This window comes from Lithobates pipiens, unplaced genomic scaffold (genome assembly GCF_037356315.1).
Source record: "Lithobates pipiens isolate NorthernLeopardFrog02 unplaced genomic scaffold, aLitPip1_a1.2 Scaffold_8, whole genome shotgun sequence".
Classification (NCBI taxonomy): Eukaryota; Metazoa; Chordata; class Amphibia; order Anura; family Ranidae; genus Lithobates; species Lithobates pipiens.
In genome coordinates, this window is record NW_027507903.1 from 342,836,847 (window position 1) to 342,850,955 (window position 14,109).

General features: G+C 42.7%; 1 protein-coding gene across 3 annotated transcripts in view; it reads left to right on the forward strand.

Annotated features, from left to right (window-relative positions):
- AFF4 (ALF transcription elongation factor 4) overlaps positions 1-14,109 on the forward strand; it is a 207,645-nt gene that overhangs the window by 116,152 nt on the left and 77,384 nt on the right. For all 3 annotated transcript variants that reach the window (XM_077473202.1, XM_077473203.1, XM_077473204.1), the window contains 4 exons: positions 4,236-4,280; positions 7,645-7,731; positions 9,425-9,452; positions 13,489-13,537. In XM_077473202.1, the coding sequence (XP_077329328.1) occupies positions 4,236-4,280; positions 7,645-7,731; positions 9,425-9,452; positions 13,489-13,537 (209 nt within the window). The remainder of the gene's footprint in view (positions 1-4,235; positions 4,281-7,644; positions 7,732-9,424; positions 9,453-13,488; positions 13,538-14,109) is intronic.

The window sequence follows — 14,109 nt, forward strand, 5'->3', positions numbered from 1 at the left end:
TCGGATCGCATGGTGTGAACACCCATGCGATCCGATTCTGCTGCGGACCAAAAAAAGGGTCCCGTGCGAATTTGCGGCGGGTGCGGCGCGAATTCAGCCATACTATCTGTATGGCTGAACTCGAATCGCACAGAGATCGGATGTGATTTGCACTGCAGTGCGGTGCGAATCACATTCGTTCTCATAAACCGCTGCAATGTGAACCCAGCCTTAGTGACACTGGCGACGGGGGGTGATCACGGGGTTAAACCTTTATTGGGGGGGTTAGGGGGGCACATTAGAACTAAAGGGGGCTAACCCTAACTGCCCTAACAGTTATTACAGTCACAAATGACACCAATGCAAAAAAAAAATGCAATTGGTGTCACTGTGACTGGGGGGGGGCAGGGGTAATTGGGGGGGTGATCGGGGGGTAAAGGGGGGGTGTGAGTGTGCCTGGCATGTTCTACTGTACGTGTGGTGTGTTGGTGCAACTCACCGATCCTCTCTCCTCGGTGCCGGAACGAAAAATACCGACACGGAGGAGAGATCACATCACTTCCTCTCCTGTGAGGAGAGGAAGTGATGTCACTGAGCATTTCTATTCGTCGGGAGCGATCGCGAGGGGGTGGCCATGAATGAATGGCCGCCCCCTCATCCCGGATCGCTCCCGAACGAATGCCGACCGCCGCAGGCATCGGGGGGGGCCCGATCGGGCCCCCCACCCGCGGGAAGGCAGGGACTTATATATACGCCCATATGCCTGCCCGTGCCATTCTGCCGACGTATATCGTCGTGCGGCGGTCGGCAAGTGGTTAACTTAAACCCTTAGTAAAAAAAAAAAAAAAAAAAAAAGGACCATTTTTTTATTTTTTTGTGTTTACAGAAGATCCCAAAACTTTATTGTAATCCACAGATAAAAACACCATCACAGCCCCACAAAGGCAGGCACAAACACTGACACATTTCATGCTCTAGAGTGTTTAGTCCTCACAGAGCACACTTGATGGTTTTGCTCTATATATAGCCCAATCACACTATTATGTGCAGATGAACACAATTAGAGGCTAGTGTTCACATAATCTTCTAGACCAGGGGTGCCCAACCTTTTGAAGAGCGAGGGCCACTTAAGTGTAACCAGTCACGGGCCACAATGAGCGGAGCAGGCGGATGACACGGACACAGCCCACTCTACTCTATGGGTCCTCTGATCCGCCCTGATGGAAGGGGATTGAGCCCCTTCTGTGTTTGTTTTTTTTTGTTTTTTTGCAAATCCGATTGGAGGTAGGCGGGTGTAAAAGGACACAAATCTGTTTACATCTGCCGTTTCATAGTGGTGAATGGAGGATCCGATTGAGTTAGACCGATTGTCTGAAAGGGTCCTTTCACACTAATGCAGCGCAAGTGCACCTGTATCTTTCCTGTGGGTTAGCTACACTTTGCCATAGACTTCTATTATATCCTGCAGGTGTGGTGCACTTTCTGAAAGCTCACCAAACCTGCAGGTAATAACAGAAGTCTATGCCTCAGTGCAGGTAACCTGAAGGTGCACTGCACCTGCGGATCAGTTTGAGAGCAGCCCAGTAACCAATGTGCAGATATGTCCATATATACACTGCAATTTCAATAATAAACTGACCTTTAATCAGTCTTCCATTCAGGTATCGCCTGCTGTTACTGTCCCTGGCACAGTGCATTTGGCAGCACTCTGCCTGTGGCAAGAAACGGCGCTATACAGGAAGCATCATCTTTTACAGCTCGTCTCTACAGCTGCTTTCTTTGCCGGCTTCATTAACAACACAAATGCTCTGGGGTGGCAGGTCTGCAACCCATGATGTGGGCTTGCCAATCTGCCATCCCACAGAAGGAGATCCCGGGCCACTGGTTGGGCACCCCTGTTCTAGACCATCACTTCAGTTTTTTTTTTTCCAATATTTTTATTGAGGTTTTACAGGGTAAAGAGTTTTTTTTTTTTTTTTTTACAAAACACGTCCAATTCTAATAAATGTGGTGATGGTAACAAAGGTACATGGTTAAACTTAAGCCTTGCGGAAATGGTCAGTGTTGACCCACTTCCCATTATCGCGGGTGTGTAGAGTTGGATGAACCCCCTCTTTGAATGTTCTCTTCTCTCTGGTTCTCAGTCCTTCGGTTTCTAGAACACCATTGGACATCACCTTGGTGTTGCAACGCTTTTCCACCTCTTGGACAGAAGGCCTCATTTGCACTCATTTTAACTCCAGCTATGGCAAAAAAAATCTTTTCGATTGCTGCAGCTGGATTTGTAGATAATTGAAGACACTCAGCTCTTACAGAGCAGCATCAGGCTGACAGCAGTCACAGCGTTCTACTGGTGTTCAGATGTATTCACATATGGAGTTACCTGTGTTTAGGGACAGAAGATCACCCTTGGACACAGACAGCTTGTGTGTAGCAGCAATAACCGCATGTATTTATGCAATATGCTGTTACATCTGAAACGCCTGCAAACAGCTGTGACCACTGTTGGCCTGTCATTGCTTTGTACAGGCTGAGCAGTTGCAACTATCATCATCTGCCTGTTAATGCAGCTGCAAGAAATTTGCTGGATTCTTGCTGCAGCTAAAGGTAAATGCCATTTGAATAAGTCCCAAGAGTAATACTCTTCTCTGCGCTGTCTCCCCTAATAGACAATGCACTGGAATCTGGCCCTCTTCAGCCAGTTTTCTCTACACCAAAAAGATGTTTGCATACCTGTTTGCTCCTCATCTTCTGTGTTGCAGGCAGAAATCTGTATTGGAGGGTTCTGTGCTGTCCTGGACTTCAGCAGGCAGAATACAATGGATTCCTGATGCAGGTGCCCCCTGGGTTAAATCCGGATAAATTGGTGGAACCAACGTACATGGCTATAGGTCCTCCCTCTCTGGCTGACATGCAGCTTTTTGAAGAAGGTTCCCTAGATGCCTTCCCTCGTTCTGCCCTTAATAGGGTGAATGATCATGATGTTGGGTGATCATGTTAGGTGCTTAGCAGGTCATGCAGAGTCCTTTTATCATGCCCCAGAGATACCTTTTTTATTCTCCTTTTGGTCTGGTGCCCTCTTTTCACTAGTCTGAGGTATACTTTCCATCCCTGCCTACCCTTGTGGGGTAGTCATGCTGGATTGTACCTTTCAGTCCTCTACTACTCTTTTGGGGGCTACTGCGCTGTGCTTCCGTCATCTATCATCCTAAGGATTAGAAGTGCAGGGTTAGGCCTTCTCATGTAAGCTGACTGGTCCTTTTTTGTTAAAATTGCCCTTTGAGAAGTATTCTTCTCGGAATTTGTCCCAGTATTTTTTTTTTCCTGTTGACCACCTGTTTTGGTGTTTTTTTGTTTGTTTTGTTTTTCCCTCTCTCTTACTGGTTCAGGCTCCGTGTCCCTTCAGCTTGAGTCCTTTGCTACTGCAGTGATCTTCTCTGTCCTGATGTTGAGCATCAGATTGATCCTCTGTGGCCTTCCTTTGGTCATTGGCCACTTTATGCTTGCACATGGGTTTACCTCATCTGTTTGCGATTTGATCATTTGTCCTTCAGAGGATTGTGAACTGCAGAGACAATCCACAGTCTCTCCTTGTGGGCCTGCTTGTCTGTAGCTTCCCACCATTCAGGGACTCTTGCCCTTGGTACTGCTTCTCCAGAAGGTTGAGAAGCGGGGTTATATAGGGCTGGGCTGGCTAACAACTTCTCTGTTTGCCAGTGTCCAAACCTCCTGCATGTGACAGTATAAATTGATGGTGTCTGAATTTCAGTGTTCCTCTATGGACTCCAAGCAAAAGTCTTTATGGTAAGTACAAAAATATTATTTCTCCTTTTGACCAGTGTATTTAGAGAGGCAGGATCAAACTTGCAAGCTTAAAATGTATACCTTGGGCCTAATTTATTTTATTTTTTTTGTCATTTACTCCTGCTGGTAAAGGACATGTTTGTTGCTCCTTTTAAAGTGCCTCCTGGCTCTTAAATTGCATCAACCAGCTCCTGCATTCTAGAATAATTAGTCATTTGCCACATATAGCACATTATGGAAAATGTTATTGTTGTGTGGAGCATTGTATTTTTGAAGTATGTTGCTTCAGCCCTTGTCCTAGCTTGGTAACTACTGCAGCTGAACCACTGTAGACGTTTTTTTCCTTTTATTTTGTGGTAACATTTCCTTTTATTTTGTGGTAACATACGTTTTGCGCTGTGTGTTCTACAACCCTGAATTGGTAATATTATGGATATTTCTCTGTTACACAGGCTTCTGCATCCGGTGATGTAAGCTGCGTGGATGAAATTCTTAAAGTAAGTATTTTTGTTGGTTTTGTCAAAAAAGATAAATTGTATCTTTGAAATAAAAGGTTATGCCATTTCATATTTGTAAGTAATACTGGATAAAATGCAGCGTTAAATGTGATGTAAACTATATCAAACACGATATATAAATGAACATAAACATACAGTGCATCTGGAAAGTTTTCACAATGCTTCACTTTTTTTCCACATTGTTACAGCCTTATTTCAAAATGGATTACATTCATTATTTTCCTCGATTCTACAAGCAATACCCCATAATGACAACGTTAAATAAGTTTGCTATCTTTGCAAATTTAAAAAAATCATGTACATAAGTATTCACAGCCTTTGCCATGACGCTCAAAACTGAGCTCAGGTTCATCCTGTTCCCACTGATCATCCTTGAGAGGTTTCTACATTTGAATTGGAGTCCACTTGTGGAAATTTCAGTTGATTGGACATGTTTTGGAAAGGCACACACCTGTCTGTATAAGGCCCCACAGTTAACCGTGCATGTCGGAGCATAAACCAAGCCATGGAGTCTAAGGAATTGTCTGTAGACAACCGAGACAGGATTGTATCGAGCCACAGATCTGGGAAAGGGTACAGAAAAAATTCTGCAATATTGAAGGTCCCAATGAGCACAGTTTCCTCCATCATCCGTAAATGGATGAAGTTTGGAATCAACAGTCCTCTTCCTAGAGGGACGCCTGGCCAAACTGAGCAATCTGGGGAGAAGGGCCTTAGTCAGGAAGGTGACCCTGAACCCAATGGGCACTCTGGCAGAGCTTCCGCGTTTCTCTGTGGAGAGAGGAGAACCTTCCAGAGAACATCTTTGCAGCACTCCACCAATCAGGCCTGTATGGTAGAGTGGCTAGACAGAAGCCACTCCTTAGTAAAAGGCAGATGACAGCCTGCCTGGTGTTTGCCAAAAGGCACCTGAGGGACTCTCAAATCATGAGAAACAAAATTCTCTGGTCTGATGAAATCAAGATTGAACTCTTTTGGCCTGAGTGGCAAGCTTCATTTCTGGAGGAAACCAGGCACAGCTAATCACCTGACCAATACCAACCCTACAGAGTACATAGATATCCTTGATGAAAACTAACAAAGATATACCTATACCTCATTGGAGGAGGTCTCACGTGAGAAGAGATATAGAGATTAGAAATATGTGGATATATGATTTGAAAACATTGGCCCTATGGGTTGAATGTGGATTAGGATGTTGATTGCTTTATTATCAACAGTTGAATTTTTTGTCCCATTTCATATTTACTATCCCCTCTGTGTCTTATTTACACTCGTCTCTTTTTTTTTTTTTTTTTATCCTCTGAACAAGACATGCATTTCCACTTATGTTACAAATCGTAATGAATACTTTTCATCTAGAGTGCCTTGCAAAAGTATTCACCTCCTTTGGCATTTTTTGTTTTGTTACCTCACAACCTGGAATTAACATGGATTGTTTGAGGATTTGCATCATTTAATTTACAGAACATGGCCACAACTTTGAAGATGTTTATTGTTTATTTTGAAGCTAAGAACAAATAGGACAAAATAACAGAAAAAGTTGTGCATAACTAGTCCCCCCCCCCTAAAGTCAATAGTTTGTAGAGCCACCTTTTTACGGCTATCACAGCTCCAAGTCGCTTTGGACAAGTCTCTGAGCTTGCCACATCTTACCAATGGGATTTTTGCCCATTCCTCCTTGCAAAACTGCTCAAGTTGGATGGTTTACGCTTGTGAACAGTAATCTTTAAGTCTGACCACAGATTTTCTATTGGATTGAGGTCTTGTCTTTGACTTTCCAACACATTTACATGTTTCCCCTTAAACCACTGAAGTGTTGCTTTAGCAGTGTGTTTGGGGTCATTGTCCTGCAGGAAGGTGAACCTTTGTTCTAGCCTCAACTCACACGCAGAGTGGTACAGGTTTTGCTCAAGAATTTCCCTGTATTAAGCATCATCCATCTTTCCCTCAACCCTGACCAGTTTCCCAGTCCCGACTGCTGAAAAACCTCCCCATAGCATGATGCTGCCATCACCATGTTTCACTGTGGGGATAGTGTTCTTTGGGTGATGTGAGGTGTTGGGTTTGCGCCAGACAGCGTTTTCTTTGATGGCCAAAAAGTTCAATTTTAGTCTCATCAGACAAGAGCAGCTTCCTCCATACATTTTGGGAGTCTCCCACGTGCCTTTTTGTAAACTCACAGTGTGCCATTTTTTGTTTTTTTACTGAAAGTAATTGCTTTCTTCTGGCCACCTCTGCCCTAAAGCCCAGCTCAATGGAGCGTACGGCTTATTGTCTATATACAAATGCTCCATTCTCTGTTGTGGAACTCTGCAGCTCCTCCAGGGCTACCTTAGATCTCTGTGCTGCCTCTCTGATTAATGCCCTCCTTGCCCGGTCCGTGAGTTTTGGTGTGCGGCCGTCTCTTGGCAGGTTTGCTGTTCTGCCATGTTCTTTCCATTTGGTTATGATAGATTTGCTGGTGCTCCTAGTGATCATCAAAGATTTGGATTATTTTTTTTTTTTTTATAACCTACCCCTGACTTGTACTTCTCAACAACATTGTCCCTTACTTGTTTGGAGAGTTCCTTGGTCTTCATGGCAGTGTTTGTTTGTTTATTGGTGCCTCTTGCTTAGGTAATAAATTATATGTGTGAGTGGCCGCGCTTAGAAGGGGGGGGGGGGGGGAGAAGGGACGTTAAGGTTGCTGCCGCTCTTTAATTCCTCAGCCTCTGTTAGGAGTCTGTGGTCTGTAGTTATGTGTAATCTTAAACTGGGCTAATGGCGCTACCTCTGCTACGTTACCTATTCCCTCTAGGTCAAGCTAAATAAGCTATATAAGTTTGGGTCACCTGATAGAGGGAATAGGTAACGTAGCAGAGGTAGCGCCATTAGCCCAGTTTAAGATTACACCTCTTGCTTAGGTGTTGCAGCCTCTGAGGCCTTTCAAAAAGGTGTGTATATGTAATGACAGATTACGTGACATTGAGATTGCACACAGGTGGACATTTCACTTATTATGTTGACTTCTGAAGGTAATTGGTTGCACCAGAGCTTTTTATGGGCTTCATAACAAAGTGGGTGAATACATATGCACATGCCAATTATCATTTTTTCATTTCTGAAAAATAGTTTTATGTATTTATTCAAATTTTAATTCACCAAATTGGACTATTGTGTTTTGATCCATCATATATAATTCAGATTAAAAAAGGGGGTGAATACTTTTACAAGGCACTGTACAAAAATTCAGAAGGACTGAAATAAATGTGGTTGCTAATCCACAATTTTTCAGTTGGCTTGTAATGTCCTTTGCATGTGTGTAGATGTCTTATTAACGTTTACTTCTTTACGTTTTCAGGAAATGACACATTCATGGCCTCCGCCCTTGACTGCAATTCACACCCCTTGCAAAACTGAGCCCTCTAAATTCCCATTCCCAACAAAGGTTAGACTTTTTGTGTTTAGTTTTAAAAAAAAAATGTTGCCATATTTATTCCTTTGTGTGTGAAGGTAGAATTGTCACTAAGGTCCCTCATTTCTGTGTAAGTATATTAAGTGTTTATATTAGGACTTTTTTTTTTTTTGTAAGAATGGTGAAATTCTTTTTTGTAGTAGTGCTGTCTGAAGGCACTGTAACTTCAGCACGTGTATATATAGTATATGTATTCACGATAACATGGGTTTTTAGGTCACTGCCTACCTTTAGTTTATTTTCCTAAGCCAATAGAAAATGGTTGCATGTTCGCCGAACTGCTTGCAAGCGTCCTGTGCAGAGGACCTTGGCTATTAAGGGGTGTGTACAGGGGGTGCAGGCTCTTTGGTAAGAGGGTGTGTGTAAGCATACTGGTGAGAAGGTGGGTAAAGGAGTTGCAGGCACAGTTGCGAGAGTGAGTATGGTGGGAGAAGAGGCTTGGAGAGAGAGGCTTGTTTATGCGTGCAGACATGGTGGTGGTTTGCATGGGGTTTGGAGAATGGGAGGCATTGTCATGGTACAGGCACTGTGGTGAGAGGAGGGGTGCAGGCAGGGGGGTGAGATGATGGTTGAAAAAGTATTGGGGGTTGTGGGGCATGGTGATGACCTATGGCATGAGGGTTGCTAAGGTTGCTGGGGAGTGCAAGCATGGCAGTGAGAGGGAGTGTACAGTGGGGAGAGATAAGGTGCTAGAGGGTGTGGTGCTACAGGGATTGAGACATTGTATGTGTTTGTGTGGCGCAACCTAGGGGGCAAAGTACAGCAGTAAGAGGATAATGAAGATGAGAGGAAGCTGAAGGACACAAGTGGCAACTAGGATAATGCTAAGGGGAGTGGGAAAAGGCAGTCATCCAAAAATGTGGTGCCTGAGCAGGAATTCTGGAGCTGTGGATAGAGGGGGAGGTCAGGCAAAGGCAGCATGGGGCTCAATGATTGAATGAGAAGGAAAAAGGTAGTGTCATAGCAGGGACAAAGGTGGATCAGGCAGAGGCAGCAAAATGAAAGGCTATGTGGGTGACTGAGGGGAGTAGGAGTGGAAACAAGTGTGGTGAAAGAGCAGAGTGCTGGAGGTGTGCACAAAGAGGGAGATTAGCTAGTAGTGGCGAATTCCCATGTCTATGTTGATGATATATCCATTTCTCTGCCTCAAGCCAGCTGGCCTTTGCCAGCTGACAAATTGGGGGAGGGAGCAATCCTCTTTTTACCAAGGATTGGCTGAGGAAGGGGGTGGGCTTGCAGCAAGTATAAATTGAAGCGCTCGCTGTGCATATGCTAATATGCAGTCATCTTTTATTTGGAAATCCCTATATGACTGCCATGGTTATCGAAATTTTATGTCCCATTTGAAGTACTTCATTTCTGTGACATTACAGATTTTATTTTATTTATTTTTTTCTTCTTGGATAAGTATATCCAAACAATTATCTACCCTCTACGCTGATAGCTTTCACACTTGTGCAACATTACTTTGAGTAAAAAGTCTTTATATGAGGCTGTGGAACGAAGGATGAAACAAAAGCTAATTTTTTTCTTCCTTTATTTTTCTTTTATAGTAATATAGGATTTTAGAATAACTCCTTACATTCATACATACAGATCAGACTTTCTATTCATGATCCTCAGCTATTGCTTTTTCAGTCTGTGACCTTTTTGTTCTCTTTTCTAGGAATCTAACTTTTCCACTACTGAGCAAAGTGAGTAATTCTGCTTAACACATCTTTTTAAAGTATGATTGTCAAATATGATAGAGAACAAAATATGTTTAGTGTTCTGCATAAGTGGTAGCTAGGAATGTAAAACCTTTCATACGTGTGATTTTGAACATCAAAGTCGCATGACAAGTTGTACCCCATGTTTTCTAATGGTAACCATTCATATATGTAGTTCATGCACTACTTTGGTCCGACCTTCATGCAACTTGAGGCCCAAAGACTTCAATGTTAACCCTCAAAAGTTGCATGATAATGGGTTCAACTTTTCAGACAGACAACAAGTCGCATCTAAATAATATAAAAATATATATTTCTTGCAAGCTACTCTAGAGCAACCCGGGATCAGCGTTGGGTATAAAGTAACCTGAGGTTACAACCTAGTGTCAGGTGTGGTATAACAATTCCTGTGAAACAAAGTGCAAATTCATTGCTGCTAAGCATTGATCACAATCCCATAATCTGTGAAAACATATATATAAAAAAAATGCAGAGCTGTGTGATACCGAACCTTACGAATAGTGCCATAAGCAATGAAAATAAATATTGTTAAAAAAAAAAAAAAAAAGTAACCTAACAGAACATAAAAAAATATTTTGTGTAACAAGCAAGCTCACAGTATAAGAAACTTGGTATTCCTTAATATGAAGTGTCCAAAAAATTTTTTTTTTCTTTCAATTTTCATCAATCCATGGAGACAAAAGTGCAAATTGGGGTATTATACTTATTACTGTCCAAAAAGTGACTCTAATGATGATCCTGATCAGAAGAGGATGACTTCACACACGTGCTGCTATGCTTGATGCTTTTATAGTTTGGTATGCTGAAAGCACCTAATTTTGACTGTCCTATCGTCCTGGACCACAAACATTCCTTACTATGCTATGTTTTCTGCTGCACCATTGGCGTGGTTATATCTTCTTAGTCCTCTCCATAAAATTATCAGAAATTTGTACTTAAAGTAGAACTATAGGCAATACTTTATGTTGTTTTTTTTTATTTTGGAATAGAATAAGGGAGAGTTATAGCCCCTGTCAGTTTTTTTTTTTTTTTTACCATCCCTGTCCCATTGCAGAGATTTCCCTTCACTTCTTGTTCCATAGCCAAACAGGAAGGGAGAGGATCTATGCAAATTAAGGGAATCCATTGCCACTCACTTAGGGGGTGCATTAGTTTAGTCAGGCCTAGGGCAGCACAAAACCTAAATACACTACTGCGTATAATACCCCAATTTGCACTTTTTGTCTCTGTGGATTGATGAGAATTGGGAGACATGTATTTTTTTTTGGACACTTCATATTAAGAAATAACACTAAATTGCTTTATCTGTGAGCTTGATTGTTGCACAAATTTTTTTTTTTTATCTTCATAGTTACCGTATATACTCGAGTATAGGCCGACCCGAATATAAGCCGAGGCCCCCAATTTACCCCCAAAAAAACTGGCAAACTTATTGACTCGTGTATAAGCCGAGGGTGAGACATGCCTGTCCATCCCTGTGTGTGTGTCCGTCCATCCCTGTGTGTCCGTCCATCCCTGTGTGTCCGTCCATCCCTGTGTGTCCGTCCATCCCTGTGTGTCTGTCCATCCCTGTGTGTCCGTCCATCCCTGTGTGTCCGTCCATCCATCCCTGTGTGTGTGTGTGTCCATCCATCCATCCATCCCTGTGTGTGTGTGTGTCCATCCATCCATCCATCCATCCCTGTGTGTGTGTGTCTCCATCCATCCATCCATCCATCCCTGTGTGTGTGTGTGTCTCCATCCATCCATCCATCCATCCCTGTGTGTCTCCATCCGTGTGTGTGTGTGTGTGTGTGTGTGTGTGTGTGTGTGTGTGTGTCCAGCCTACCTTTGTCCCGAGCCTCCGTCCCGTGCCTTGCCTCCTTGCCTCCGTCCCGTGCCGTGACTTGCCTCCTTGCATCCGTCCCGTGCCGTGCCGCCGTCCCGTCCCGTCCCGTCCCGTGCCGTGCCTTCCCTTGCCTCCGTCCCGTGCCCTCTTCGTCGGCGGCCATTGTAAAGTTCAAAAGCTGCGCCGCCGCCTTCGCCTGTGATAGGCGGAACACTGAATTTCCCAGCAGCCTGTGTTCCGCCTATCACAGACGTCGTATCATCCTCGTCCGTAGTACGAGGATGATACGATGTCCGTGATAGGCGGAACACAGGCTGCTGGGAAATTCAGTGTTCCGCCTATCACAGGCGAAGGCGGAGCCGGAGGCGCGGCTTTTGAATAGAATGGCCGCTGTCTGTCTGCTCGACACGCTGATCGAGCGGGCAGACAGCGATGACTCGAGTATAAGCCGAGGGGGGCACTTTCAGCCTCAAAAAAGAGGCTGAAAATCTCGGCTTATACTCGAGTATATACGGTACATTTTTTAGCAATATTGATTTTCATTGTTTATGGCACTAGCTATGCATTTGTAAGGTTCAGTATCATGCTGCATTTTTTTTTGTAAGTCACATTTAAGTGTCACACATCCAAAGTTGCACAGATTTGTACAGGTGTGAATAGAGTCTAATTATGGTATTGCATTTTGCATTTCTGGTTAGTTTTGGTCATTGTGCTTCTTTCCAATTACAGCTTGTGTTGGTTGTGTGTAGTGGCCAGCAGTGCCTTTTCGTTCTCAATTTAACATTTCAAAACACTTTAAACACCTACATTATCACAATAAATAGAGAGGGATATAATTGTGACTGGTTCATGTTTGCTTTTTGTTGTTGAATGTGGCCAATGTTCCATTCAAATGTAAACCCCCTTTTACTGAGTGACTGTGAATGCAGGAGGGCATAGTATAGATGGTTTAGTGCACATAAGCTATTAGGGCAAGCAGTGCACTCTGCTTCCTTGCTTTTCTGTTATAAAGGCACTGACCTGGGGGTTGTCCTGCAGAGGTGGAATGTTTGTTGCATACTTTAAAAGATGGTGCAAGCTTGGGGGCATGTGTGGATAAAATCTCAGCTGTCTACATTTCAGAAATGTACTATGTAGCAAACCAATTGTCAGTTAAGCCAAAACTCTTCAGAGATGGCTTAGTCTGGCAGTCCATAAGCATAAAAATAAAATCATAGTTGGGCAGAGTATACGTAAGTAAACTAAAACCAATGACAAGTGGAATTCTACAGTTATGCATATAATTATAACTTTAAAAATGACTTAACATGATATCCATGTGATTGATAATGGTTCCAAAACAAATTTAACAAGACATCCTTAAAGGTTAATAATTAAAACCAATCATAAATTATCTTGGTTGCCTGACTACAATAAATTAATCAAATCTGGTTGAGGTAGGTTAAATTTAGGAATTCTATTTTCACAAATGTAACCACTTCAGCTCTCACATTTGTACACTGCCTATGGACCATGGACTTAAAGTGGTTGTAAATCTCGGACATGAAATATGAACAAAGCATATCCCTTTATAGTTTGTATGTGTCTCAATTTAGAGCCCCCAAATGTCAATTCCATTCACTTTTGACAAGTTTTCCTGACACCAAGAGAAAAATGGTTATGGGCGTGACCTCCAGCACCCAGCCTATGATTCACAGCCTGCGTTTTTTTTATGTGCTGCGTGGAAGCGAGTGTGGCCATTCCCTATAAAAAGCTATCAGAGCTCTCCTAACGGAGCTCTGCAGTGTGTAGTTTCTATTTTCTGAACGATCATTCAATTTGGACTTTGAATGGATGAAGAGAAGAAAAGGCTGTAGATACAGCTAAAACTCTTGTAAGAGGATTTGTTTCTGTGCATCCACCGAGGCCAGTCACTTCACTGAGTTTACAACCACCTTAATCAAATGTAAGGTCCACTTTCCTGCAGGAATACATGTGTAGAAACCTGACAAATTATAATCCTTTCCCATGCTATTCAATACCCAGTCTTTAAGGCCTGATCTAAATGTAAAAAACAGTCAACTTTTTCCTGTATGGTAAAAACTCATTTAAAAATATGTGATATTTATTGATATATAAATTTGTTATACATTATTATTATTATTTTTTCTAATGAGCACATTTGTTTCACAGAACGATACATTGCTTCAACCAAAGCTTCCAATGGACATCAGTCTAAAGCGTAAGTTTTTGTATTTGAGAGATATAAAAAATCTCCCAAAAAACATAAGTGTATTTTGGTTTAAAGTATCGTTGGAAATCATAAACGGTAAATGCATTACGAGAGGTTTGCATCTTCAGTGGTCCCACGATTCGATTCAACCACGATTATCATGATTCGATTCCGCAATGCTTAACGATTACGGCCAATGGTTTTCATCAACAAATTCAAGCAGTCAGAACTGAAGGCTGAAAGAATCAAAGGAGGGCTTGAAGAGTCTGGGATAGGGAAGGAGGAATCCATGAATAGGAACTAAAGGATGGAAGAGTCCCAGGATAGAACTCAAGGATGGAGGGGTCATCTGGGGTTAGTGACTGGGAGCAGTTTGAGACATATGAAAAGAGGATTGGCAGGGAGACAGTGGGACCTGCGGGGAAAGGAATGGGCTGTGGAGGACATTAGCCAGTTTGACAGCCAACTGGGGATCATGCTGTCATATTTGCATTAAAAACAAAATGAAGACAGCATTGTATTAGAAGCTAGTACCCCAGTGAATATACAACCTTTAATAGACAATAAGACAAAAAGTGGTG